We start from the raw sequence: 27,808 nt of genomic DNA, 5'->3' as shown, positions 1-27,808 counted from the left end.
TCAGCTAGAAGGTTGAGTCGTGAGTGTGTCGATTCCAAATTCATAAACATGCTTCGTCGGCAACCCCAGTCTAAACTTGCCCACTTACGGGCAAGCCGTCCAAGAACGCCTTCCCATGTGTCCTCCGGTGCCGTGCTATGGCGCACGTTCTGCTTTTTGGAATGGGCCCAGATGCCATGAGAAAATGCTTGTCTTGCATGGTCCGATGGTATATCGTTTGCTGAGAATCGTGTCGTGTCTTGTCAAGAGTTGTGCAAATCTCAATACCGTCGAAAGAAGCTTTCAGTGCTCTCTGACGCTCTTTGAAGGAAGCAGCCAATCAACGCGCGTCATGCAAAGTATTTCCAAATACTTCCTTATAGGGCTGCAGGTCAATATTCAGATACGACATCAACATGAAGCCGTTGCGACCGTCAATGACCGACATATCCCTCCAAGGTTCTGCCTGCATCATTAATAGACGTGTCATGGTTTGAATGACATGTGAAATGAATTGTTCTGCATACCGGTGCTGATCAACGACCTCATCCCGCTGTCTACCTCGTGAACTGTCTTGCGCGTACTCTTGCCTCGGATTGCCCTGCCTTAGCCACTCACTCGGTCTAATGTCGAATTGCGGCAGGTTGTCATACATCGTACATCGTGCAGGAACCTGGCGCTGCTGAGCCGACGCGGATTGTTTGTCAGGATGGCTGGTTTCCTGACCGCCAAGTTAGTTTTCTATCAAGCCACCATCGAGTTTAGACGGATATAACAGGACGTTGTATCGCGTAGAGACTCAGCAGTGGCTCCACTGTTCAGTCGGCCAAGCAAGAGAATAGTAGACTAACCCTGTTATGCACGTCAAGCGGGTAGTCTCGGGATTTGTATTAAGCTTCAGTAAATAGAGTGTCGCGGCATGCTTCCCTTTAAGGACAACACAGCTCAAAGACAGACTACCATCTTGGCGATGACAAGCGCTCGAAATATGAGAAACAATCGATTCTATTACTTCTACATCTAGGGTTTGACCTAATTAAGGGCTGCAAGCAAGACTTTCCAATGTGCTGTGCATTTATTCCCAGAGCCATGGGTAGCTTTCCAATACCAAGGGCTCAATGAAGCAAAAAGCAATGTAGCAAGATACCAAGACGATCCTCTTAGTGATGACAATTAGGAAATGCTTGGGTCCTTGCAGTCAACAAAACGGTGAGGATGACAACTGCTCCTTCCAACCAAGACTTTGTGCATGTCCGCACCTGACGCAGAAATCTTGACATCAGTAGTGCGGTATCCACCCCTCTTCAGGAGTCGAAGATGGCGCCAAAGGCCGGAATGCCACGGGATTCAAGACCACCAACGACTTGTCTGGTGACGGAAGCGTTGGAGATGATGACAATAGCTTCCGATTCGGACTCAACATATCTGGCGTGAACCAATCTCAGAATGTCTCCTCTGCCTGCCTTGGAGGTATCGACGATGCATGCGCCAGAGTCGGCTGTGAAGACCGAGTTGATGATACCGTCGCCGTAAGACTCTCTAGGCTTAGAGCCCATCCACAGAACATGCATGTCGAACTCGGGGCAGCTCTCTAGCAGCGAAAGACATGGTCCGATACCAGTGCCGGTTGCGACAACAAGGACTTTCTTGAATATGAGAGCGACGCGCATTACACCATAGATAGGGGCGCCTTTTACCCAAATACTGGTAGGAGGGTTGTCGATGAACTCCGATGTCCAGTCTCCAGCTCTTGACATAAGGACCCTGAATCCCTGCTCTTCACCCACTCTAGAGATGGTGGCGAAAGAATGAGTCTCCTTAAGTGGGGAGTTGGTAATGCGGATGCCCTGGCAGGTATCCATGCGTCTGTAGTCAAAGTGTAAAAGAGCGGCTCTAGGGGAGAGGACCTGTACATGGACGTCGCGCAATCTGAGACGACTCCAGGGGTAGATGATGGCCAATGTGATGATACACAGGCACCTGGGAGGGAGTCAGCACGGTCACACAGATACTGTGAAGGGTTTTATCATGGTCGCCGAATGTTGTCCCAACCTCAAAGCTTGAATCACTACGGCTGTCACAATGCAGAGACATTTTCGATTTGCGGTTCCCGATGATTGAGAGCAGCGCTCCGACCGTCTCTCGTCGAAGGAGTATGCATAATTGAATGTGTCTCTGCATCTTGACAGGCGTACACTGATCGAGCTTAAAAGGAAGAGACGATGTGCAGCGACTTCAAAGTAGGACTGTACTTACCAGAAGAGAGGGCTCTGGGCTAGAAGGAGGCCGACAGGCTCACCAGAGAAATAGTTGGAGGTGGCGACAGAGGCACCAAGCTGTGCCCAGAGAAGAGTAACCGAGAACCAGCCGGCAAAGCGATGAACGGCTTCGAATGTGTTGTGATAGGAGACTCTGAAGGTAGGAAAGGCAGTCCAGCTGATGATCAAGAGAAGAGTGCTAGTGAAGACTGCGAAGCCGAAAGCAGGTCTCTTGTAAGGGTCCTGGAGGTCTGTACCGAGAAGGATGGTGAAGGCGAGATACCAGAGCATGCCAGCCATAGCGCAGCCAGAATGGAAGCCGCCATACGAGTAGACCTTGCCCCCGATCCTGCGAATCGAGAGAGGCGCCGAGGGCTTGAGGGCGCATGCGATGCGGAACATGGTGTTGACAACATGCTCGTTGCGGACAAGAATGGCAACGCAGAGGTTGACAGTAGCAGCCGTGGCGGCATCTGAGCTGGTAGTGCTGGTGAAGGGAACAATCAAGACAGTAATAAAGAAGTTGGCAAACATGATGAAGGCAAAGATGAGTCTGTATAGGGAGAAGAAGTCCCAAAACCGTCTGGTAGTCTCGGTACCCAGCAGAGCGGGAAGCTCTTGCGAGGAAGCAAGCCACTCCAGCTGACCCTTGTCGGTGATGACAGGGTGATGGGCCTTCTCGCAGAGCTGCTCTTCATCCTCAGAGATAGGAGAGGAGGCAAAGGAAGACTTCATCAGAGGAAGCAGCCAGTGCTTCTCGCCCAGGCCGAAGTTGGAGAAGGGCTCGGCCTGGAGACGAAGGGCGCGAGCAAGGCGTGTCTCCTCAGGGGGGGAGTCGATTGAGCCATAGCTGGTCATGGGCTCTGAGTTGGCGCGTGGGCGTGCTCCATTTGTCTTGACAACCACAGTGACGGCGGGTGGTCCAGAATAGCGGCGAGCGGCCATCTTGGGTGGTTGTGTTAGGTAGGTGGGGAACGATGGGCTGTACTCAAAGCCATTGACTTACTGTGATAGATGGTAGGGGGTGTGAAGGTATACTACAAGCGCCTCCTGAAGGTGAGGCTGGTGAGAGCAGAGCTGTCACTCAGGGGTGCACGACTCCAATCGATGGGAGAAGGAAGATAATGCAGTAGAAACACACACGGGCTGACAGACCGGTGCAACAGACGAAAGACGGACAAAACGAAGGATAGAACCGCAATGGACGAAAAGAACTTAGGTCGCCGTAGGTTTGACGCGAAAAGATATAATGGCGCCTGGACGAAGTGCGACTCTTTTTTTCGAGTCTGCTCCCGCTTTGACCACTATCATCACTCAACCACGCAATCGCAGAACGTGCGCGCCAATCTTCCGGATCCGGAGTGTTGAAGAAGTGAGCCAGCGCTTGAATCCAGAAGAAGGTAGGACTAGATCAGACCATCGTGCTGGGACGCAGTTGCAGATTCTGAATATTCCGGGGAGACTTTTCTACGACACAAGGTGGTGGGTTAGTCTTGCTATCTGGCATTCGTGCCATGAAGCATTATAATCCAGTCCATTCTGGAAGATATACCGCGCTGTTTGATGCTGCATCTAGATGCAACACAACGGCAACAAACGCCGATGCATCTTGCATGCAGGTCGACTTCTGATTGAGGTTAAGACCTCGATGCCAACACTGAACCAACCATCGAGCAGACAGATCTCCTTCCATCTCCAGAGTTAGTCTCTCCCGACGGACGTGCAACTGCCGTCGCAATGCGATGCAGCTACACCATCCTCAGTTTTATGATCCAGATCAGTCTATACTCGAGTATCTTATCAGCTACGACAATCCAGCAGAAGATATCTCCCAAGATCTCAAATTGATGGATCCTTGGAAGAGTCTCATGATTGACCTGTTGTTGATGAGAATGAGGAGAAGGACATGTTGCAAGCTTCACATGATAAAAGTGTCTGTATAGGGCTGGCAGCCTGTCACGGAAGCCTCGCTGATTGGTCGACGAGAGCGCGTGTCTGGGCAAAACTTCGGCAGTGACATATACAGCAACCTCAGTATCACTTTGTTCGTGCTTCTAAACGATCTTGCGCGTATCCTTGTTCGGTGTTCTTCGTAGCATACAAGACTTCACCTTTGAGATCGAAAGGCTCTTGAAACTCTACACACTTCGATATCATGCTTCACGTAGCATGTTGCTCCCGCAAAAGTCCTCAGCCCTTTCGGATGCGTATCAAAATGCAAGATCAATTCTGGACACCTTGTCCTGTCCGCTGAGACTCTATGACCTTGACAACTCCAACCACGGTCTGTCGAAAGGGTAAATAATTCTTGCTTTTTGATAGCGAACTCGATTCTGAACCCATGGTCCGGGAAGAAGAGACACAGCTCTGCTTGTGGCTGCGTTGAGTCGTTTGCTTTCCCGTGCCATGTCTCGGCATTATCATGATGTACACCAGGTCTAGCTCCGGCTGTTTGCGCCTTTCGAATACATCTCCATCAAGTACCAATTTCGTGAATTTCAAACCACATCAGGTCCTACCAGCGAGCATCATCCCTCAGGTCAACTACCCTTGCTGCTCCATGTCTACTCTCCTACTCATCGACACAAGTCCGCATTGCATTATGATATGATGCGCGTGAATCTTCCATGCGCAGACGCTGAGCGCTGGACTTGCGCTTCACTTTCCCATATCAGTGCATCATGCCCTTCGTCGATTGACCCCCCACACCTGCATCGCTCTTTCTACCATACCTCCTACTCCTCCCTTGACTGACCTGCCCAAACTCTATCCTCACCATCGTTCCCTATCACTTCCACACATCAACCAATTCTTTGCGCAACTGCAGAAAGTCAACTAACTCTCCATTGTTAGTGAGAAAGATGGCAGCAAGCTCGCAAGCCCCTCGTCTTTGTCACAAGGACCTGCCCCGTTTCGTCCTGGACCACGGGGTGTATGATGAGGACAAACCAATCCTCATTGATGCCACCGCCCCTGAAAGGGCTATCACCAAGGCGCAAGCCAAGGTGATGGTGGAACAGACGGCACAAGGCCTCCAAGCAGCGGGTCTCAAGCGCGGAGACACGGTCTGTGTCGTTCATTTGAACGATGTAAGTCACAAAGGAACGAGCTTGCTAAAGAGAGCGACTGATAGCCAGTTAGATCATGTATCCGGTAGTTTTCCTTGCCATCATCACGGCAGGCGGTGTGTTCTCGGGGGCCAATCCCATGTACAAGGCAGGTGAGCTTCGCCACCACTTCAAGGTCTCGGAAACCAAATTTGTTCTCTCGGATCCCGTCTCCCTTGCAGCGGTCTCCGAGGCCTCTGAAGGTCTTCTTGATTCTGGTAACATCATCGTATGGGGAGAGAAAGAGGCTGGTGCGTCGGTCGGTGCCCGACACTCACTCGCTAGTCTTATGGCTGGTGATTCTGGTGTTCCGGTCCTCGATCCGGTCTCTTTCGATGACCCGACCCTATCGAGAGACACCGTCGCCGTCCTGATGTCGACGAGTGGCACCACCGGTCTGCCAAAAATGGCTGCCAGATCGCACTTGAGCTTGGTCACAGAGAACCTGGCTTTGCACGAGCCCATCTCCAAGAACTACGAGGTCGCCCGTCTACTTTTTACTCCGTTCTTCCATGGGTTCACCGCCCCTCTTGCTCTTGTCGACGCTCTCGCCTCTGGCCATACCACTTATATCATGCCTCGCTTCAACCTGAAAAGCTGCCTCGAGTATGTCGAGCGATACAAGATCACCGAAATGGCAGCACCTCCTCCCGTTCTTTTGGCTTTCAGACAATTACCCGAAGAAGAACGTACTGCACTTCACTGGGTGCACACTATCTGGAGTGGCGGCGCTCCCATATCGGCTGCCATGCAGAATTCTGCCGCTAAAATGTTCTACAAGCATGCACGCATTGTCCAAGTCTACGGCATGACCGAAGCTGGTTGGATCACAACATTCAAGTGGCCTGAGATGGACGAGAATGGTTCCGTCGGCCGTTTCCTTCCTTCTTACGACTTCCAGTAAGTTTCTCAGCACAAATCTTTAGATGTGCCCAACTGACAGACCTTCTCCAGAATTCACGAAGACGATCAGGACATTACGGTAACTCATAAGCCAGGCATGCTTTTCGTGAAGGGTCCCATCAACATGCTTGGATACCACAACAATCCTACCGAAACCCACGACACCCTCTGTGATGGCTGGCTCCGCACTGGTGATGTTGCCTACTTCTCACACGACCACAAGCTCTATATCGTTGATCGCGTCAAGGACATCATCAAGCACCGTGGCTGGCAAGTCTCTCCTACAGAAATCGAGGCTTGCCTACTCACGCATCCGTTCGTTTCTGATGTCGGCGTGTATGGCTGTCCTGTAGACGGAGAAGAGATACCCATCGCCCATGTTGTGCTCAAAGCCGGTCTACCTGAATACACTGCCCAGTTCGTCATCATGCGCGAGTTGCTTGATCACTGCCTGGAATATCTCTCCAAGTACAAGGTCGGTGCTCTCGAGATGCGCTTCAAGCAGAGCATTCCCAAGAACCCCGCTGGAAAGATTCTAAGATTCAATATGGTCCTTGAGGAGTATGAGTGGAGATGTGTCTATGCTTGGACACTGGGTCGCGACGGAGCCGTAGTGTTCCCACCAGAGACAGAAGAGATCATCTGGGAAGACGATGAAGAGGGCGAGTGTCGCGACGATATCCAATCCAAAGGATGCTACGAAAACGAGGAGGGAGATGATGAATACTGCAAGATTGAACTTGCTCGCCTGCCTGAGATGGTCGGTCATCTGGCGCTATCAGAAGAATGGCTGGAATGAGCAGCTTAAGCCTTGACAACGTCAAAATGCTTTTTGCAGCATCAATGAGAATGGACACGGTTGATGAATGTCTCTGCAGTTTTCTTGTTCTAAGAGTAATAAAATTGATTGCGCATTTTGTTCCCTGGTGATAGCTGTAGGCATCAAGTCTGGCATGCTCAGGAGGTAGCGATGTGGGACTGCTGACCCAACTATGAAGTTGGTGGTTTTCCTTTTACCAAATTGCGTCGTCGGCTCCGGGCCATGAAATTGGCCCTTTACCAACTAAAATCTTCTCTTCTTCTGCTCTGGCCTCTTTTTCACTTTCTTGCACATCAAACAACGGAGTCACGGAATTGTTGAGATATTTCATGAGCAATGAATACAGCAAGGGTATAAAGACACCTCAGCTATCGGTCAATCATAATAGTCGTTATCAAAGCGATACCACAGCCGACATCAGTGCCAGAACCATCCAGCGCCATCTTTCTTGTCATGCCCGCCATCACTCTCCAGACCCGTCTCTTGTTCGGGTAGTCCAGTCGACTCTTCTTCCCTGTTCTCCTCAGTGCCGTCAGAGAAACGCTTCTTCAGTACGCGCTTGGTGTAGACTGTGCCGTCGGGAATGGTACGCATCTCGGTGGTGGTCATGACCGAGATGACGCTGGGCTTCTGACTTCTTGCCGGATCCGAAGATGAGATCGATACTGAGGAGTTGTTGGACATCGACGTCGCCTTGGATGAACTTGCTTGCTCCTCGCTGTAGTCTTCTTTCACTTTCCACAAGCTCTCATACATGTCCATCTCGGTCTCGGGCTGCATGTTCCTTCTCAAGACCAAGTCTTCGGCATCAGGAGAGGCCACTATTCTCGCCAGCTGCGTAAAGTCCTCGTATACGGAACGGCCATATGGTGTCCAAAAGTTACTAACTCCAGATACGATCTTGCCGAACACGCGATCAAGTTTCTTGGTCTCGAGAGGGGTGATGTTGTAGAGGCTGGGTAGCTGGGGTGGCAGAATTCCTCTGCACTGTAGGCCAAGCATCCAGTCAATACCAGGTTGGGCCCACTGATTGTACAGTGTCTGATTCTCTAGATCAGAAGCGGCGATAGAATCCTCGGCTTTCCAAGCGTCGTAAGCAACTTGCGGCTTGTCGAGATGAGCGCAGAGCAGATCTTCAAAGGCAGCACGCCACTTGCCACCATGCTGATGAGCGGTAGAGTGCTGTTCGAGTTGGATTGGGGAGTAAGGACTGTGTCTGAACCAGTCGATACCTAGCCAAGTTGTGTTGCTGGTGGTCGTACGGATAGGAAACTTGCTATGAACAGGCATCATACCTTGACCATGATCCTGATACAGACTGAGAATTCTGTTTGGATTGACACCAAGACTAGCATTGCGTGCTTGCAAAAGTAATACGCGGGCAGCCTGACGAGCTTCTTCGCTAATAGGACCTCCGAGATATGATCTCCGTTCTGGCGCACCTAGAAGAGAAGCGAAGAGGGGCGGAAAGTCTTCTTCGAGTCGTTTGCGCAGTTCTCTCATCTCGTCTGTTAAATGCTGTTCTTCTGCACCCAGAGAGGCGGAGCTGAAGCCAGGTAAGGAGTTGATACCTTGAACTAGAGCTCCGATTTGCTCCTCTGCAAAACGACGAAAGTCGGCAAATGGATCATCGTCACGATGGGGCTTGTCTGCTTCGGACGGGGAAGGCCACCAGGGAGCCATGGCTTGAGATTATGCGTGGGAGAGATACCCTAAGGAGTGAGAAATTGAGAGAAGTTGATGTTGTCAATTTCTTTTGTTAGGTGGACCTCTAGGTTACATATTACAAAGTGGCGACAAGACCAGCTTGACGGAATGATGATTCGAGATCAAGAAAGGACAGAAGCACGAGCAGCGCTTGCCTTCCACAAGTTTTTAAGTTTGACGCGAGCGGGGTAGCGCGAATCGGTATAGAGAGGTCACCACCAATTGCATGTCGTGCAACTCGCTGTCGGGTGTTGAAGTTTCTCATGAGATAGATCACATGTCGTCCGTAGCGGGTGTAGAATTGGGTGTCGTTGACTTCCGACAGTTGCACCATGACGAGGGGTCGATCAAGCCATTGTCCTACGTAAGGCTTCACCGCTAGTCGAAGAATAATACTCGCCTAGATATCTCTTGAGCAAGGGGTTGCGTAGAAATACTGCGGTTGTGTAATTCAGGATGCTATGGCTACTAATCTAAAAGAACGAATGTGCTACCAGGCGACGCTACTAATAACACCAGATGTGTCCAGCAAAAACGGCGGAGAGCAAGAAAAGAGTCCGAAAGTCCAGAACATGACCAATTACTCCAACATATCCATCTCTTCCATGCCATGATTAAACCCGCGATAGAGTGTGCGCCAGAATGCCGTCGTAATCATACCCGCTGTCGTTAAAAAATGCCCGAAGAACAAAACTCAGAAAGGTACGCCGTGTCGCTAGATCCCATGTTGTTGTGCTCGACTTTGACAAGCACCATCACTCATCCTCATCATCGTCAAGGCATCTCTTACGCTTGCCACCAGTAGACGGAGCGGGAGTTGCGGACTCATCTTCGAAGACGAAGATGTCAAGTGAAGTCTGCTTAGGCGGAGAGATGACGATGGGCGGCGTGCAATCATTGTCAACCTTGACGACAGGAACATCCAGGTTGCAAATCTCAGAAGCTTCGTGGAGGATGACGATCGAGTCCTTCGTTAAACCCTCAGGGATGAACTCGATAGTGTCGAGTGAGCCAAGAGGGGCACGAGCAGCCTCGTCAGTATCCATGTCAGCAGCTGTTTTGGCCAGGCGGCGTGATCGGCGAGTGGGTGAGGAAGAAGCAATGGGATCATAACCGGCAGGAGCGACATTCTCCTTGCCTCTGTTTTCGTCGGCCTTGGTTGCAGACTCGTCATCGGAAGAAAGATCCAGAGTCAAGGTTGAGTGTTCCATGAGGTTCTCGGCTTCCTCGTCGGGAGTGTCTTCATGGATAGCGAAAAACCATGAACTGGGCATTGACTCGTCGATGGACGCTACGGGTTTCACGTTTGGCGCAGCGACTGGGGCAGGAGCCTTCAAGGAAGCAGTGAGGGCGGCGTCTATGCTGAAAGGAAGGCCGGTGCGAGCAGACGGTCTAGAGATTGCAGAATCGACACGAGTAGTAGGTGTATGAGCGCTGAGTCTGCGACGATCACGCTTTGATTTGGGAGATCTTCCAGCAGGCGCTGTGAGTGGTGTTCTTGTTGAGGGCTTGGTGACGCCCGCGTACTTCATCGGTGTTGAGAGACGGGAAGGAACGATGGCTGGAGGAGGCATGGAAGTTGCAGGTGTCGTCTTTGTAGGGTTGAAAGTAAAGTTGAACGAGGATGGCATGGTGCTCAGGCCTTTGGGCTTGAGAGATATCGAGGGCTTGTCCATCTTTGTGCGCTTCATAGGAGAGAGGAACATGTTCGGGTTCACATTCTCGGCGTCGTTGTTCTCTCCATCGAACTCGTCAAAGGAAAGAGTAAGAGGACGTTTTGTTAAAGGCTTCAGGCTGGGTGATGATGTTGGAACCATTGACTTTGCCTTGCCAGACAAGGGACTAGGAGTTTTGGCTATGCCTGCATACACGCTAATGTCAGCCATCTATATATCAAGCAGATCAGAATGCTAGACTGAAGCCTGAACGTACCATTCTGACGATTCTTCATACCAGACAGATGAGCCAGGCGAGGACTGTCAAGGACACCGAAGGGCTGTCTGGGCATCGATACAGCCGCCATGATCGCTTGCGACGAGTATTACGCCGATCAGGTAGTTGAGCCGTTCTGTTTACGATTTGTTTACTTGGCTGTCACAGATTTTTTCTCAACGACAATGATAATGATACAGGATCTGACGAGATGGTATGGCGACACGAAAAAGAGTATAAGCGCCTGGGTGAGAGAGTGAGTGGAGAGGGTAGTGTCAGCGGTAGACAAGGGGGACCTGGATGTCCTGTACTCGTCTCAGGTCGCGTTCGCTCCTTCCTCGCGTGTCGTTCGTGTCTGATCCAAGCGCCAGACGGAAGTACTACTCTTGCCGAAATTGGACATGCCCCGCAGCTCGGCATGGTTAGGAACGCACGTCCGTAGTTTTGATTGGCTCGTCGGACTCATCCTGCATACATTGTGGTAAGCTTCGTGCATAACGCGACTTGCTCTGTGCCACTTAACGTTTCCGCAGTAGCGTTTGTCCTACCAACACCAACCTCCAATTGGTAAGGTCAGACATCAGGACAGGTTATCAAAGGGAAGGATGACGTGACGAGACAAGGATACATGTGGGATTTCGTCGCAATTCCGATCCGAATATGATTGCTCTGGTCGGATGAAGCCCAAGAGTGCCTCTCCTGCCACTTTGTTATGACCATACAGCAGAACACTTCGGTGGTTCGAAGTCGTTCGTTGGATCAACGGCTTGCGGCTCTCATGACCTGGTTGTCCCCCGCCACGACTCGGATGTCGTTGAGATCGACTTTTAGTCTCGATCTGGCTTGACTAGCTTCCATGGTTTATTGAGATGGGAGTCGAGACAGACAGTGCTGTTTGCGCGTGTCGATTATAGTGCCTCAGATTGGCATGACCAACGGACAACAAAGTGCCCAATCCCTACCACAACCAGTCTAGTAACTGGAAAGTCTAGACTGCCAGAATTCTCTGTGACTTGCGAATTTGAGGGCATCTATCAGTCTACAGAAGGGACAAACAGTGTCAGGTCTATATTGGCTGTTGGAACCAGAATCCGTCCAAGGATGGTTTCTTGTCTGTGGCTTGAGCCTTGTTGCCATGCAGCCATTCGGATCATATCAGCCAAGAACAGGTGATCATCAGAAATGAACCCGAACTGAACATATGCTAGTAGGTCGCAACCTGAGAACACCCTAGGTGAACAGAGACTCTTGCCTCTTCACACATGATCGTTCACCCTCCCGCAGATTGCTACAGTAATTGCTCAACTTGTTATGGGCCATGTTCTTATCTTGCGGACCATGGCCGTATCTCTCTACTGTTTCTGTCCAATCCAAGAGTGACATGCTCAGGTAGAAGTAAAGCCCCTCAGGAATGCGGGAGCGCAGCTCGCATGGTCTCAAAGACGTTGTTATAAGAATCTGAGTGCTTTCCAATGGAATCCGTCAGCTATGACTTTGATATGTGGCTGTATAATCGTGTCCTCGGTGTCATTCACCAGGCATAGCATAGAGCGTGTCATGTGTCTGCATATAGTCCATGATCTCAGAGACGGTCAACGACAGACAAAAGCAGAGATATGACACTGATCACTTGAGACATGCCATGTCCACATCGTAGCCCAGGAGTGTCGTGATATCTTTGAGGATGTCCAAGCTGACATGCTCGGGCGCATGGCCTTAGGGAAGGAGATATTATATAAGATAAAGGTAGTGCGATGTATGAGGGATCATACAACTGCCTTGCAAGAAACCTACCTATCTCTAGACGCACAAACTTGACTGTCGGTCCGGTCGATGAGTCTTGAAGTTATGCTTATGGCTATACTGCAGCTCGCCGAACTGGGACTAACGGAAGCGGTCATGGTGAACATGCCGCCAGCATACTTGCTCTTCCAGGATACCATCTCATTATGGATATTGTTGCGCGAAATCGATCTCTGTGAATGGCTGGACGACTTCTGGTAAGTCGGACTGGGCGTGGGCGCGTTGCAAGAGCCAGAGTCAGAGGACGAGTGCTTGCAAGAGCAATGACATCAGATGGATGAGTGATTGAAGGGCACGCGAGTAGAGCGAGAAACAACTGAGCATCGAGTAGTCAAGGTGATGACTGTCGAAGGAAATCTCGTGGACCATGCACATGCACTTGCGATGATGCAGAAGTCATGCCGGCCATCGGGAGTGCCCCACCACTTCTCCGCAAAGCTTGGCAAAAGGCGTCTCTACTGAACAGAAAAATAATGCTCGCGCCATAACAGAGTCCAGACAATCAGAAACAACGATGGCTACCTCGGACATCAAGTCGTCGCCTTTTCTGGACGCTGGAGCTGCCGCTTCGATCGGATCATTGGCAATCTTACATCTTAAACGCGACCAACTCATCCCCCTCATCCTCAAGTCAACAGCAGATGATGGCTACGCAGAGGGCGCTGTCACGAATACCCGTTTCGGTTCATTCCCTCACTCGACACTAAAGGATGTTCCATGGGGCACTCAGGTCCGCGCATCCAAGGTCGACACTGGTTCAAGAGGTCGTGGAAAGGGAGCTAAGCGCAAGCTGGATGACACCGAGGCACCGAAAGAGGCTATCCAAGCAGGCACTGGCTTCGTACACTTGCTACCGCCTACCCCCGAGAGTTGGACCATCAGTCTGCCCCACCGAACACAAGTCGTCTACACACCCGATGCCAGTTACATTCTACAGAGACTGCAGGTTCGCCCTGGTCAGACAATCATCGAGGCTGGCGCTGGCTCGGGCTCTTTTACACACGCTTCAGCACGCGCCGTCTTCAACGGCTACCCTTCGCAATCCTCATCAGAACCTTCACTGAAGAAGCGCCGCTATGGTCGCGTGTGCAGTTTCGAATATCATGAGCCTCGTGCTATTGGCCTGCGGGACGAAGTTCGTGCTCACGGCCTCGATGACCTTGTTCGCGTGACACACCGCGACGTCTACGCTGACGGCTTTCTCCTCAACGAAGAGGATCCCAAAAACAAGTCCCCGAAAGCGGATGCCATCTTCCTCGATCTCCCCGCCCCCTGGATGGCCTTGAAGAACTTGACCCGTCAACGACTACCTGCGCGCACTGCCAGAATTGTCGCCAACTCTGCCTCAGCCGATGCCGCCGATATTGCTTCAGAGTCAGAAACACCCACCGAAGAATCTATCGAGCCCTTCATCTCACCTCTGAATCCAAACGTACCCGTCCACCTCTGCACCTTCAGTCCTTGCATCGAGCAAGTCACCGCCACAGTCGCCGCACTCCGCCGTCTGGGCTGGACAGAGATTCAAATGGTCGAAGTTATGCAAAAACGTATCGATGTGCGACGGGAACGTGTGGGTCTGCACGAAGAAGGACTACGAGGTGTGAACGCCACCGCCGCTACAGTAGATGAAGCCGTGAACCGCTTGCGTGAAGTCGAAGGTCGATTTAAGGAATGGCACGAGACTCTCAAGGAAGCCGACGAGGCAGCAGAGGCAAACGGACAACCCAAACCTCGTCCTAGCACTACCAAAGATCACCCGGCCAGCCACTTTGAGAGCAAGGCATCTAGACTGGAACGTATCAAGAAGGAGGCAGAAGAGAGAAAGACTTTCAAGGAGGGAAGACTTGTGCACAGAACAGAACCTGACATCAAGACGCATACAAGTTATCTGGTCTTCGCTGTTCTGCCACGAGAATGGAATGAAGAGCAAGAGGAGAAGTTGAGGAAGAAATGGGGTACTGAGGGCAAGGTCTCGACTGAAGATATCAGCAAGAAGGCGAACAAGAGGAGCAAGAAGACGTAGAACATACACATTTACCCTAGAGCATTCACGAAGACAAGGCATTCTTTCCACGTTGCACTTCCATCCTCTTGGCCGGTTGTAAAGATATGCTCCTGTGGTGTGGTACGAGTCCGTCTAAATACTCTTGCTCTTGTAGGGTCAAGCAAACAGAAAGCTCAATGTGTAGCTGCGACTATGCACGATTGGTGTCTAAATCTCCTTTTCTAGATAACTCTGTAGCACATGCTTCTCCATAGCTATTTTTTGTCGCGATGAGCTCTCGCCACTAGCGATACCTACAGTGATGCCATCAAAAGGCACAGTCAACTTGAGATCCCGAGGCGACTTCCACGAGAGCTACAGAAAGAGATCGCTCTCGTCCCACGAGATTGATAGCCTTTAGTCGTCTGTGCACTGTCGTAGCTGCACGTCATCGTATACTTCTCTTGAGAGTTTGACAAGCTTCTGTATGTGGTCTATATGATTGACTATCTAGATACTTTTGTGAGAGATTCAGGAGAGGAGCAAGTGCCGATCCTTGAAGCGGTCGTGCTGAACGGGTAGTGAGGAATAGTCAGTCTGAGGCAGACACTTGTCTACCACATACTTGTAAGAAAGCAAGGCATTCAACGGCATCTATCTTCTTTACGTCAGTCGTGTTGTAGCTCAAAATGCGTGATAGAGTCTTCTACTCTGGTGCTCAGTCAAGCCAATTCTCGCCATGCACAACCAGCAAGATCATGCTGAACACATGTCGCGGCTGCGCTAGTAGTGCGATTACCAATTTCATGTTGATCATCATTGCAACAAAGGCGAAGAAGGAAAGAGTAAATCATGACATACATTCACTAAATGCTAATCTATCAAAGTCGAGGTGTCCCATCTTGTAGGTCGTCGCCATGTCCTGGGAGCCACCACGAAGGGGCCCTCGTGAAGACGGTTTTAAAAGTGGGGTAGAATCAATCTCGACACACGCATCGGAGTCGCCAACCAGGTAGAAAATATAGCCAGTCAGCGAAGATTTGAGTTGGTGGTCTTGGTTGAGAGAGAAAAGAAGAGAGGACCTTCACTGAGATCTCTTGTAGTGAAAAAGATACGTCAGGGTCCGTGCGACATCTTGGCACGAGCTGCGACAGTTCTGCTTCCGACGGCGACTTGGAGGGCATCATGCAAATACTCGATCCCACCACCAAACACCACTTCACGCGCTATTACTCCCGATCAAAATACGATTTCCAGCCAGCTTCCACTCAGACTTTGAACACCGCCGCATCTAGAGCTATACCGTAAAAACAGTCGACCACCTTCAGAAACATACCATACTACGCCGCGCGAGCTTGTCACAATTTTCTCCACCTTGCCTTTGTTCACCTGAGAAACACGCCCATTGTGCCCTTCCGTCCTTGTCCAGCCTGCCTAGCTAGCCTTCTCTTCTATCCGAAGCTCCCCCCTGTTCCTGTATCTCTCTCAAGCTAGCAGTCGCCGCAATGGACAAGGACAGAGACAACCTTTGGTCCCGTCGCACAAAGTAATACCCCGCCGATCTTCTCCCTGTCTTTCACTCCTAGGCTAACCATGCGCCTGTATAGCGTTGGAAAACTGTCCCTGACAATGGACAAGTCAGATCGTCAAGATGGACATACGTCGTCGAAACGTTTCGGCAGCACCTCCTCTCACGGCCGCAACAATCCCTTCAACTCTGTCACACCGTTGACCACGAGCGGAATCTCGTCGCCTACTACAGGCGCTTCCAGCGCTTTCAGTTTAGGCAATGGCGCCTTCGCTTCATTTGGCTCTGCTACAAAGACACCCAAAACGCCGGGCACTGCCTTTGATTTTGCCAAAGCTGTCGCTGGCACGTCCTCAGCTGTCAATTCAGCTGAGAAGAAGGACGGTGAAGAGAAGAAGAGCTTTGCTAGAAAGGTTGCGCCTGCTACTACACCCCGTCCCGCAACTTCACAATCAATAGAGCCGGCAGCAAGAGGCAATGACAGCCCGTGGCCGCTCAAGTACACCTGGGTCATCTGGTACAGACCCCCCACATCAAAGAACTCGGACTACGAGAAATCCACTAGACCGATGTGCAAGATTTCGACTGCGCAACAGTTCTGGCAGGTCTATTCACACCTGAAACACCCTTCCGGACTCCCTACCGTGTCAGACTACCACTTCTTCCGTGACGGCATCAGGCCTGTATGGGAGGATGAGGAGAACAAGAAGGGAGGAAAGTGGATTCTGCGATTGAAGAAAGGCGTTGCAGACCGATACTGGGAGGACCTGCTAATGGCCATGATTGGAGACCAGTTCGCCGAGGCCGGCGAGGAGGTTTGCGGTGCTGTTGTCAGTGTGCGCAGTGGCGAGGATGTGTTCAGCATCTGGACCAAGAACGACGGAGGCAGGAACGTCAAGATTCGGCAAGTCATAGGATGCGACACGATTTCGAACAACATTGCTGACATTCGAATGCAGGGAAACCATCAAGCGCGTCCTGTCTCTGCCAGCAGACACCAACATGGTTTGGAAAAGCCATGATGACAGCATCACTCAACGCAGCGTGATTGACCAGGCTCGTTATGAAAAGACGGGCCACCACGGACGCCGCAACCAGAACCAGAGCTCGACCAGCAACGGAACTGGCGAGGAGAAGGTGGCAGTATAATGAAGCGGTATTTGACGATGAAATTGCAGCATTTGTCTGCATGTATTGTAACGCATTGATTACCCGATACCTATGTGAATCGATTGGGCCGGCAAAAGGATATTGATATTCTGCTTTCAAGGCGGAAGCGCGCGACGGCATGGGGGTCAGCAGGGATAGTAGGTATGCATTGGCACCTCCAACGCGGGGTCGCGATGGAGATGCAGCAGAGGCGGGGGATAATCAGTGTAAAAGTAGGCAGCCGTGTGCAGCAGGAAAGCGCAAAGCCATGCACGCATGCCAAACAAGACCGCATTGAATGGACGAAAGCAGTAAAGAAGCGCGTACCACTTTCGACGCTGGCTTCAACATGACGAATGTCCGTGGCTCTCCACAAATTGGCGGTATCGGGGGGACCCTTAAGAAGAGCAACTGCCGAATTATGCGTATCTCGACATTGATTTCCCAATTTTCCCCTGCCACTCAGTCACACGAGCAAACATGCACGCAACAAGATCAGAAATGCCTTCAGACAGGATCACCGACAAGATCGCGGCGTTGCCGGAGGACAGCACATATTTCTCTCTCGAGTTCTTTCCTCCAAAGACTCAGCAGGTAAGAGGCGGCGAGGAGGGGCAGCTGCATGGGCATGGCGGGAGAGGAGTCTGACAAGTTTCCAGGGTTTCGCAAACCTCCACGCCCGTCTGTCTCGTATGGCACACTCATTACGGCCACTATTCGTCAACGTAACATGGGGCGCTGGTGGCAGTACTTCGACAAAGTCTCTAGCTCTGGCCGAGATGACGCAGCGCCAATTGGGCCTCGCTACATGTCTGCATTTGACCTGCACAAATATGTCGCGCAAGCTCATCGACGAAACTCTGGAACAAGCAAAATCATTGGGTGTTCGGAACATTCTTGCGTTAAGAGGTGACCCTCCGAGAAGCGACGAATACCGCTCCAACGAGCTGGAGAACAATGAGGAGGATGACAGCAACAGGGAGTTCACATGGGCAGTCGACCTGGTACGCTACATTCGCAAGGAGTACGGACACTACTTCTGCATTGGCGTTGCTGCATATCCTGAAGGCCACTCCGATCAATCACATCCCGAGCACCAGCATGCAACCTACGATCTGCCATATCTGGTCGAGAAGGTCGAGGCTGGCGCCGACTTCCTCATGACCCAACTTTTCTACGACATTCACGCATATCAAGATTACGAGAAGCTGTTACGACAGCACGAAAGCGGTGCTTTCGAGACAATCCCCATCATCCCCGGCCTGATGCCTATTCAGAGCTATCAGATCCTCAAGAGAACCACCAAACTCAGCCACGCCAATCTTCCCTCCGAAGTCGCAGACAGACTGGACCCAATCAAGAACGACGATGAAGCTGTAAAGCGCGCTGGTGTCGACATCTTGAGTGAGATGGTCGAGGCTCTCAAGAAAAATGGCTACCCTGGACCTAAAGGCTTCCATTTCTACACGCTCAACCTGGAAAAAGCTGTTGCTCACATTGTAGAACGCTGCAAGCTGATAGGTGCGGTCAATGACTTTGTCGCTGTAGAGGAGGATGATACACCAGTCGCCAACGGCAAAGGCGACAAGAAATCAAAGGCTCGTCGCAGATCTTCCCTCGCCAACTCTGCTCCCCAGAACCGCGTTGTAGTCGACAGAACGAGGTCGGAATCTTGCGGTAGCGCAACTTTCGAAGTTTTCGACGATGAGGCCGGTGTGCCAGGAGAGAACCCGCCATCGCGCGCAGACGCTCTAGCAATCTCCGAGGGCGAAGGTGCTATGGGAAGAGAAGCGACGTGGGATGACTTCCCAAACGGAAGATGGGGTGATGCTCGCAGTCCGGCATATGGTGAGATTGACGGATATGGTGTCAGTTTGCATGTCTCAATCCCCAGTGCCTTGAAGCTGTGGGGCTATCCTGTCGATGCGAAGGATATCACAACCATTTTCGAGCGACACGTTCGTGGAGATCTGGACGCCATTCCATGGAGTGAAGAAGGTCTCAACCCCGAGACCGAGACGATCAGGGAGGAGTTGGCTAGCCTGATCCAGAAGGGTTGGTGGACTGTCGCCTCTCAGCCTGGAGTGAATGGCTTCCGCAGCGACCATGAGATCTTTGGATGGGGGCCGCCCGGTGGCTTCGTGTTCCAGAAGGTACGTAATCATTACTTATCATGCACTGTATACATGCTAACGTCTATCTAGCCATTTGTCGAGTTCTTCTGTTCACACGAAGACTGGACGCGACTACGTACCAAGCTCGACAAGGATGACCAAGTCACGTATTTCGCATGTAATGGCAAGGGTGATTTCCAAGCAGCCGAAGAGGAGAGCTTGAATCCAGTAACATGGGGCTGCTTCACCGGCAAGGAGTGAGTATCTTTGAACACCAAGTTCAAAATCACCCACTAACATGGTTGATAGAATCGTCACACCCACCATGATCGAAGCCGTCTCATTCCGTGCCTGGGCAGAGGAAGCCTTTGGCATCTGGACCGAATGGCGTCACGTATACCCTCCTCGCTCGCCGTCAGCAAACCTGCTCCGCAATATCAGAGACAACTACTGGCTAGTCAACATCATCCACCACGACTTTACCGAGTCCAATGGTCTGTGGAAGATGCTTCAGGAAGCATGAATAAGAGCTTGGCATGAGGGGACACAGGAGTTGTAGGATACGCATATAGCATTGGTGGCATTCATTCGCTTTCGAGCCTGTATATATTGTTTCGAGAATTACAAAATACCAATTATCTTTGACGTCTTCTCTATCTTCGCATTCAGATCCGAGATCGGTAGAAGTATCCTTGATCATTCGATCATGCCTTCTATAGATGTGCAGTTGTGTCTTTGTGAAAGGTTGTTCATTTCGGGCATCCCTTCTTGATGGTCAAAGCGCGATGATCAGGCAAACGTCATCTCCTGCTCCTCACCGCGTCTTCTCCCCGTTCAAAGTGACCAGCCTGACTAACTTGTGATGGCTTCGTCGTGAACCAGGACAATCGTCCGAAAGGAAGCATTGAGGTCGCAGCGTCTTGACCGCCGCTTCATCATCTCGGCCTCCACAGGTGCCATGAGTTACAGCATCCATGGAGAGCGAGAGAAACACGAGTTGTGCAAGATGTCCCACGACCGCATCAGCCTTGATCACGGAGGTATTGCTCTTGCTCGATTGCAGTGCTGGCAGGACTGATCGTAGATAAGGGGTGTTACTTACGTCTGTGTAGTGAGCGTTGATGTCAGTGTCATCCGAGGGAGCGTCTATGGGGTTGAGTTTGCCAGAGGTTGGTTGGTACATCATGGCACTTAGCGTGTTGAAGTTGCGCACGAGGAAGCATAAGTGACCTTTGAGGTCGGAGGAAGGGACTTTGGTTATCGTTCAGCGGCTTTTGGTCAGTATACTTCTAAGCTGATGGCAGGTTTGTTACATTACAGCCTCTGATCGGCATGCGCAAGAGTGAAGGTAGACGCGTGAAAGTCAGTCTTGAGACGATGAGTGCTTCTTCGCCAACTGACCAAAAATATCAGATCAAAAGAAGATATCCGACACACAGACCGCAAGGAAATCGACTAGACCTGGATCAGAATAGCAAAAACCAACACCTTAGTGCTAGTGAATCCCCTTACGCACTCCTTGATCTGGGTCTCCAAATGTCGGTCACCTGGTTGCGACATACATTGCGGAGCTTGGGGGGATTTTTTGGTTCATATGTCATGAAGTGGTTAAGCCGTTACACCAAACAGAGGACTACGGTAATATTTGTATCTGGGTAAAATATACGGGTAGGAGTGATGAAGCAGAGGGGTCCAGGGTTCGACTCGGAGCATTGAAGGAAGCCCATTTTGCTTCAAGTGAGTTAAGACTCAGCTCATACCATTGCTTCATGCAGTCTGACACCGATTTTGGATGCTCATAGGTAAGAATCTGATGTCACGTAGACAAGCCATCTACTTTCAAGTAGCGCGCAATCTTCAAAGGTTGACATACGAGTACGCCAGCTTCCAGTTTGAGCCTTCTAGCTGAAGTACATCATGCAGGACCTTCTCTTCTAGCCTGCTGTTAGCTATGCAGCGCTGCTTTCACATGACCGACATGGTGCACGCGATAGTGGCTGGTCGAGCCACGAGCACCGCTACTTTACGCCTTCTCAGCACGTGGTCTTTTCACCGAGCATGCACTCACTCGTCACTCTTGATGGCAGCTTAACCTGCCTTGCTGAGACTCAACTCCTGTCGGTTGTCCGGTCAACTCATATGAAGTTGAGGCCTCCCAAATCGGTGCTTGGACATTGCTCGCTCTTGCCAGTTCGGACTTACCACTGCTTTCCTAATGGCTTCACACACACTATCCTCCCTTGCTTTCTCAGCCTTTCGCGATTGACCATCATCACACATCCTCACTCCACCCATCAGACCTCTATTCTTAGAGTTGAACCCTCTCATCATGCCATTGGAAGCACTGCCGAACGAACTCATTGCTCAGATCTGCGACTCTGCACAGAGAGAAGATTTAGCGAATCTTCGTCTGGTCAGCAAGCACATTTCCCTCGTCGCCACCAGCCAGTTCGCACGTTCCTATCGGCATACCCTCTGCGCCCTCATGACCCCGCACAGTCTGGAGTTACTGGGTGATATATGCTCGCATCCAGCATTTGGGCCTCACGTAAGGCAAATCCATATCAGCTCTGGTCGAGTGGCCCCTATGGTCTTGGAGCGGCTCGCTCATCGTGCAAGCATAGCTTCGCGAGTTGCTGCAATGGTCCCTTCAACAACAGGTGGCGATGGACATGCTTCGAGTAGCGACATCTGCACTCAACGATACAATGGAGAGGTCTACTGCAGAACACCGACTCTTGAACAGTCCAGACGAGGCTTTTGCCTTACTGACACGTGTCTTCGACGCACTCAAGCGGTCTGGTCGTGGTGTCACCCTACGCATCTATGGAGATGACTCGATGCACCATCAAGTTCTGCTTGGCTTCAAAGGCATCAGACTGCATAGAGCAGAATGCGATATCCGTCTCAAGCCGACAATCGAGCCCTGTCTCAAGGCAGTCGCTTCAACCCAATACAATCTAAGCGGACTTTCTCTAGATCTGCGATCGAGGTATATGGACCCATCCGAGAGACGATTCCTCTTGGATTCCAATACGACCCCCTTCTCGGCACTCCAATCTCTGTTCCTCATAGTGCCTCCAGGGTATCATGTGTCGGGTATGGAAACGCTACATCATGTTGTGTCCCAAGCCCAATGTTTGCAGTCGTTCAAGGTCGACTTCGACACCACTAACCCGGCATCTCAAACCGAGCGCCACAGGAGGGTATTGAGTTCTGTTTCCAGTAACAGATTGAGAAGGTTTTTTATAAACAAAACCGCCGTTTCGTACGATCAATTGGTGGATCTGGTAGGCCGGCACAGTAATGGACTTGTTGTGCTGCAAATCACTCACGTGGTCCTCGGAGGCGGAATCTGGCCCCAATTCTTTGAATGGTTGAGGGATAGCGTGCTGACCCTCCGGAGCATGCATATTCATGACTTGTCCGTAACGTCAGGGGACTTCGTACAGCCGCTCATCAATCATCCTAGCACTACCAGATGAATGTGCTCAAGGAGAGTCATCTCCGGTCAGACAGAAGTACGAGAGGTATTAGATCATCTGGCCAACTTGCAAAGCTAGTAGAGGAGAGATAGGTGTGAAGAGACTAGGCCATTCGTTTTCAGCAGGAGCCTCCATCAAGAGGTTATGCTCGACTCGCATCTCAATCATTTGAATCGTCAGTCCGGAAAACTACCACACCGACACGAGCTGGGAGTCGGGATCAGGAGCAACCCTGTTGCTGTTACTTCGTTTACACCGGTATTCATTCTTTCGTGTCACGACAACACACTAGAAGCACGGTGAAAGAGTATTAAAATTAATGTCTACTTTTAACTTGTACAAGAAGAAAAACAAAGGCCTTCCCAATGACCGAAACGCCTTGCAAACTGAACAACTTTCTAATAGGGGTGAGCGACGTTTCTCTGCTTCTCACCCTCCTTGTTCTTGGCCAAAGGCTCGTGTCTAGGCCAGTGAAGACCCTTCAACTTCTCCTTGAGTCCAGCAGGGCTCCAGTTGGTGACACGGAAAGCCCAGTAAAGGAACACGGCAGCGAAGATGTTGAACACAACGAACGCCCAGAAGATGCCAAAGTTGCGCCAGACCTGGCTGTAGTAAATGTTGCTACCAGCGAGGAACTGGTCGGCTGAACTGAGAGCGCAGTAAGCACAGTCGTTGGTGGCATCAGGGTTCTGAAGGTAACCAGGGGCTTGAGTCAGGTAAGCGGCCAAGTACTGGCCACAAGTCTGACCTTGAGGAGGGTTGAAAATGCTGGTTTCGACATCGTTGCAAACAATGGCCTTTCCGTGCAATTGAGCTGCGACGATACCGCCGATCCAGTAAGTGAAGGGCGAAACGCGGTACATGAAGATCCAGAAGCCGGGAAGAGCATCAGGGGCTTGCATAACACCGTTGAAGAGCAGAGACATGGCGAACAAGAGTGTGACAATGGCAGCAGCGGTCTGAGCGTCAGGCATGGCGACGATACAGAGATGCGCAAAGGTACCGGCGTAGATGAAGAACTCGATCAGGAAGAGAAGGACCATACCCTGCTGCAACGAAGTCTGAATACCCTGGACGGCGTAGTAGTAAGAGCCGAACACCAAGACAGCCAAGACGATGTTGTAAGGAATTTCGACGACAATGTTGGCCAAGATGAAGGCCTTCCACGAGTATGCCTTGCTGGGGCGCTCACGTACTTCGTAAAGCGAACGTTGACTGACGAAAAGAGGCATGATCTGTTGGACCAAAGACGAGAAAATGGTACAGACCATGAAAGCCGAGAAGATGACGTTTTGAAGACCTTGAGTCGAAGAGTCGGCCTGGTAGAAGGAGAAACCAATGAACAAACCAGCAGCGGTACCGAGTGTCCACTTGGCAAGAATGTAAGATGGCATACGCCAGTACTGCTGAAAGACTCTGTGAGTGACGACCGAGATCTGAGTGGTCAAGGGCATGGCAAATTCGCTGAGCTCTTCCGGAGTGGGCTCGTGTTCGCGAGCTCTGTGGCTGGATTCCTCATGGAGTTTGTCGATCTGCTTTTGAACGTCCTTGGCTTCGTCACTCTTCTTCCATACATCGTGCCAGTCAGGACCTTGTCCAGAAGAACCAGCGTTGACAATCTCGAGCATGAATTCGGCAGGGTTCTCCTCGTCGTCACAGTGTCTGGCTCCGTTGGCCTCGAAGTAGTCGAGAAGAGTTCTAGAGTTCTCTCCAATGTCTCCGAAGTAGACAGTCTTACCTCCCTTGGCCAGGAACAAAAGACGGTCGAATTCCTGGAAGAGGACGGCACTGGGCTGATGGATGGTACAGAGGACGGCTTGACCGGCGTCGGCGAGCTTGCGGAGGAATGCGCAGATGGCCCAGGCACTCTGAGAGTCAAGACCACTGTTCCCAGATATTAGTATGTACATATGAGTTGATGCGCAGATGGCTACTTACCTGGTGGGTTCATCAAGGAAGAGGAGGAGCTTAGGCTTGGCGGCAAGTTCGACACCGATTGTCAAAAGCTTGCGCTGCTCGACGTTCAAACCTTCACCAGGGACACCAACGACTGCTTCGGCAAAGTCTTCCATGTCGAGCATCTTGATGACATCCTCAACGTAGTCGTACTTCTCTTGCTTGGATACAGATTTAGGCTGTCTAAGCATGGCGCTGAAACGCAAACTCTCGCGGACGGTGGCTGTTTCGAGATGGAGATCTGGCGAATGGTCAGTTTGAGTCTTTTGAAATACGCGACCCGATTAAGCTTACCTTGCTGTTGCACGTAACCACAACCTCTCTGGAAACTGGCATCAATGGGCTTGCCGTTGACTAGCATGTCACCAGTGATAACACCCATAGTTGTACGTTGAGCAAGAGAATCCAGAAGAGTTGTTTTACCAGCACCACTGACACCCATAAGTGCAGTGAGAGTTCCTGGCTTGACGTAACCTGAGACATGGTCCAGAAGTCTACGAGGCTCACCCTTGATTTTAATGTCATAGACCACATCTCTCCAGGTGAAGATGTCCTTCTGAGCGGGGATGGCATCGACCTTGTCGCTTTCGGTGTGTTCGTTCGAACCAGCGCCTTGTGCAGGAGCTGCTTCTTCGTCGTTGGTACCTTCTTTGACCTGGCCAGTAAGATTTGCGGGTGCGTGTCCCTTGCGGAAAACAAGAACCTCGGCGGTGCTGGTAGTTGAAGAGTTGATCTCGACAGCGACGAAGTACATAGCCATGAAACCAATCAAGAAGGCAATCATGATTCCGAAGTTTCTCCAGACGTGCGAGTAGCTGTATTGATAAGCAGCCTGAATGTAACTGTCACCGCTGACGGTACGTCGGCCAGCAACTGCACCAGTCTGAGAGCAGATGAACTGGTCGCCTACCAAGTTGGGATAAGCAGGTACAAATTGAGAGCAGGTAAACTCTCGTCCGTGGAACTCATTGGCGATCAGAATCTCGAAAGCGTAGTAAATAGGGTTGAGGTAGTGGATCCACTCAAACCAGTCCTTCATGTATGGTCTTGGTAGAACATAACCAGTGTAGATGACGAGTGCGAGCACCATAATACCAGCGAGTGTCATGGCTTGAGAGATCGTTTTCGTGACAGCAGCCAGGGTGCGGAACACGGCCGACATGATCTGTCCAATGATGAATGTGATCAAGAAGTAGATGAAGAATTGAGACGGTTCTCGTCGAAGACCAGAGAGGAAATAGAGAATCAGGTTGAACACAGTGGTAGTAACGAATTTGACAGGGATATCACTGACAATACCGGCGATGGCTTCCGTTGCTGGGTGGTAAAGCGCGTAGGACTTGTGCTTTTCGACGATTGGGCGTTGGGCGTAGAGACTGTTGATTTCGTTCATGGCAGTTAAGGCGTTGAGCAGAACAGCGAAGAACAGAACTGCTCCCTTGGACATGAAGCCGACCGTAGCGTCTGGAGTACCGTAGAAGATTGAACCGATGATGAGAGCCATGAAGACGTTGACGAGAATTGCAGAAGCCGTGGAGGGAAGATCGTTCCAGATGCGCTGATATGATCGGACGGTGTTGAGCTTGATCTGCATAGGAATACTGATCATGTATGGTGACTTGAGACGAGTGTGGTCTGCCTGAGCTTCGCCCTTGTTCTCACGGAAAGCCTCAACCATCTTCTCTCCAGAGACTGACTTCTCATGCTCATCAATGCCGTTGACCATTGCCTTGTAGGCCGAAGACTCAAGCCATTTTTTCTCGAATTCCTCTGGGGTACGAGGTACCTTGTTCTCCATGCCCTTGCGAACTTTGCGCTCAGAAGGGTTAGTAAGTCCAGTCAGGAAATCACCAGTCGTCTGACGTTGGTCACATTGCCAACCCTGCTTTTCGAAGAATGCACGAGCTTTGGGGGCAGACCCGTAGTAGATACAGCGACCCTCGTAGAGAACGATGGCCTTATCGAACAATTCGTAAATTTGCTGCGATGCTTGGTAGATAGCGACAGCGTGGGCAGATCCACCAAGATTTGCCAAAGTGCGCAATGAGTTGACAAACTTGAAAGCAGTTGCAGAATCAAGACCACGGGTCGAGTTGTCCCACGCACCAAGAGGCGATCCAGTTAGAGCCATTTCGGCGATACTGACGCGCTTTCTCTCACCACCGGATACACCACGAACGAAATCGGAACCGACTTTGGTGTTGTATGTGTGACTGAGGCCAAAGACTGACATGATGACTTTGGCAGTATGTCTGGAGAAGTCCTTTCTCGACATGCCACGAATACGGTGGGAAGGAGTACGTGTGGACGCAGCAAACTCCAGGGTTTGACCGACAGTAAGATGAGGGAAGTGTTTGTCGACTTCCTGGTTGTAAACGACCTCGCCCTTGAACTCTTTCATCATCTGCTTCTGGTCGACACCGTTGTAGTGAATGATAGAGCCATCGTCGATATGAAGTCCAGTGGTTTCACCACAGAGTGATTTGAGGAAGGTACTGCAACCAGATCCAGGACGTCCGAGGACGATGAGAAGCTCGCCAGACTTGAGGTTACCGTTGAAGTTGCGCAGAATGTGCTTTCTCTCGCCGCTGCGCGAGAGGAGAGATTTGATCGTGGCCAAAGGCTTCAAAGCAATTCCAGCAACTGTGTCCTGAAGCTGCAGAGCTGCACCTGAACCAGAGACCGATAAGTTTCTCCAAACGATACCGGCACGTGTAGCCTTGACACTCTCAGCATCAAAGTCCTTGATGAATGCGCGAAGCCATTTGTCCAGACTGAAGTCCTTGGAAGAAGGGTCAATGCCGGAGTAGCTGGCGTTCGTTGCGGAGCGAGTCAATGTAATGAGGTCGTTTCTCATAGCCTCCTGGTCCTCGCCAGGAATGTTAATCGGGGCATATGCGACGGTGCCATCACTGCTGCTCCTCGATTGGGGTGTGCTGCTTTCATCAACCTCTTCGATGCCGTCCGAAGACTTGCGTGAAAGCTCTGGTGAGAAATAGTTCTGCTGCTGTGTGTTTTGCTGTGACTCGTAGTTGTCGTAGCTCTGGAATTGGTAAGGTTGTCCGGCAAGAGCGTCGGCTGCG

General features: G+C 51.0%; 9 protein-coding genes across 9 annotated transcripts; 5 read left to right on the top strand and 4 right to left on the bottom strand.

Annotated features, from left to right (window-relative positions):
- Positions 1–1,283: 1,283 nt before the first annotated feature.
- On the bottom strand, positions 1,284–3,182 carry AUEXF2481DRAFT_29719 (uncharacterized protein; the record flags this gene model as incomplete). The annotated part of the gene is made up of 2 exons (XM_013487987.1): positions 1,284–1,959; positions 2,236–3,182. The coding sequence occupies 2 exons, from the start codon at positions 3,180–3,182 to the stop codon at positions 1,284–1,286; spliced, it is 1,623 nt and encodes a 540-aa protein (XP_013343441.1).
- A 1,916-nt stretch (positions 3,183–5,098) lies between these two features.
- Positions 5,099–7,046, top strand: AUEXF2481DRAFT_29718 (uncharacterized protein; the record flags this gene model as incomplete). The annotated part of the gene is made up of 3 exons (XM_013487986.1): positions 5,099–5,326; positions 5,379–6,244; positions 6,299–7,046. 3 exons carry the CDS (start codon positions 5,099–5,101, stop codon positions 7,044–7,046), a joined length of 1,842 nt encoding a protein of 613 aa, XP_013343440.1.
- A 290-nt stretch (positions 7,047–7,336) lies between these two features.
- Positions 7,337–8,944, bottom strand: AUEXF2481DRAFT_40246 (uncharacterized protein). The gene has a single exon (XM_013488062.1). It carries the CDS (start codon positions 8,748–8,750, stop codon positions 7,485–7,487), a length of 1,266 nt encoding a protein of 421 aa, XP_013343516.1. The 5' UTR covers positions 8,751–8,944; the 3' UTR covers positions 7,337–7,484.
- A 585-nt stretch (positions 8,945–9,529) lies between these two features.
- Positions 9,530–10,797, bottom strand: AUEXF2481DRAFT_5236 (uncharacterized protein; the record flags this gene model as incomplete). The annotated part of the gene is made up of 2 exons (XM_013487929.1): positions 9,530–10,635; positions 10,707–10,797. 2 exons carry the CDS (start codon positions 10,795–10,797, stop codon positions 9,530–9,532), a joined length of 1,197 nt encoding a protein of 398 aa, XP_013343383.1.
- Positions 10,798–13,006: 2,209 nt separating this feature from the next.
- AUEXF2481DRAFT_40243 (uncharacterized protein) lies at positions 13,007–14,712 on the top strand. The gene has a single exon (XM_013488061.1). The coding sequence runs from the start codon at positions 13,024–13,026 to the stop codon at positions 14,530–14,532; it is 1,509 nt and encodes a 502-aa protein (XP_013343515.1). The 5' UTR covers positions 13,007–13,023; the 3' UTR covers positions 14,533–14,712.
- Positions 14,713–15,693: 981 nt separating this feature from the next.
- Positions 15,694–17,060, top strand: AUEXF2481DRAFT_97913 (uncharacterized protein). The gene is made up of 2 exons (XM_013488201.1): positions 15,694–16,039; positions 16,101–17,060. The coding sequence occupies exons 1-2, from the start codon at positions 15,999–16,001 to the stop codon at positions 17,041–17,043; spliced, it is 984 nt and encodes a 327-aa protein (XP_013343655.1). The 5' UTR covers positions 15,694–15,998; the 3' UTR covers positions 17,044–17,060.
- Positions 17,061–17,671: 611 nt separating this feature from the next.
- AUEXF2481DRAFT_65792 (uncharacterized protein) lies at positions 17,672–19,807 on the top strand (the record flags this gene model as incomplete). Its single annotated transcript, XM_013488137.1, has 4 exons — positions 17,672–17,764; positions 17,830–19,323; positions 19,375–19,541; positions 19,594–19,807. The coding sequence occupies 4 exons, from the start codon at positions 17,672–17,674 to the stop codon at positions 19,805–19,807; spliced, it is 1,968 nt and encodes a 655-aa protein (XP_013343591.1).
- Positions 19,808–21,950: 2,143 nt separating this feature from the next.
- AUEXF2481DRAFT_29711 (uncharacterized protein) lies at positions 21,951–22,769 on the top strand (the record flags this gene model as incomplete). Its single annotated transcript, XM_013487985.1, has 1 exon — positions 21,951–22,769. The coding sequence occupies one exon, from the start codon at positions 21,951–21,953 to the stop codon at positions 22,767–22,769; it is 819 nt and encodes a 272-aa protein (XP_013343439.1).
- Positions 22,770–23,167: 398 nt separating this feature from the next.
- Positions 23,168–27,582, bottom strand: AUEXF2481DRAFT_65739 (uncharacterized protein; the record flags this gene model as incomplete). Its single annotated transcript, XM_013488132.1, has 3 exons — positions 23,168–24,653; positions 24,708–24,966; positions 25,020–27,582. The coding sequence occupies 3 exons, from the start codon at positions 27,580–27,582 to the stop codon at positions 23,168–23,170; spliced, it is 4,308 nt and encodes a 1,435-aa protein (XP_013343586.1).
- Between the last annotated feature and the right edge of the window lie 226 nt (positions 27,583–27,808).

This window comes from Aureobasidium subglaciale (assembly GCF_000721755.1).
Source record: "Aureobasidium subglaciale EXF-2481 unplaced genomic scaffold scaffold_11, whole genome shotgun sequence".
Classification (NCBI taxonomy): domain Eukaryota; kingdom Fungi; phylum Ascomycota; class Dothideomycetes; order Dothideales; family Saccotheciaceae; genus Aureobasidium; species Aureobasidium subglaciale.
Note: the sequence above shows the minus strand (reverse complement) of the source record. Positions and strands in the feature narration are given on the sequence as shown.

What these genes read in the sequence shown, in the direction of transcription:
- AUEXF2481DRAFT_40246 (XM_013488062.1), bottom strand. Translation starts at nt 8,750, where the DNA reads ATGGCTCCCTGGTGGCCTTCCCCGTCCGAAGCAGACAAGCCCCATCGT.
- AUEXF2481DRAFT_40243 (XM_013488061.1), top strand. Translation starts at nt 13,024, where the DNA reads ATGGCTACCTCGGACATCAAGTCGTCGCCTTTTCTGGACGCTGGAGCT.
- AUEXF2481DRAFT_97913 (XM_013488201.1), top strand. Translation starts at nt 15,999, where the DNA reads ATGGACAAGGACAGAGACAACCTTTGGTCCCGTCGCACAAA. An exon ending in CTTTGGTCCCGTCGCACAAA is followed by an intron (nt 16,040 to 16,100) that starts GTAATACCCCGC and finishes GCGCCTGTATAG; the next exon opens with CGTTGGAAAACTGTCCCTGA.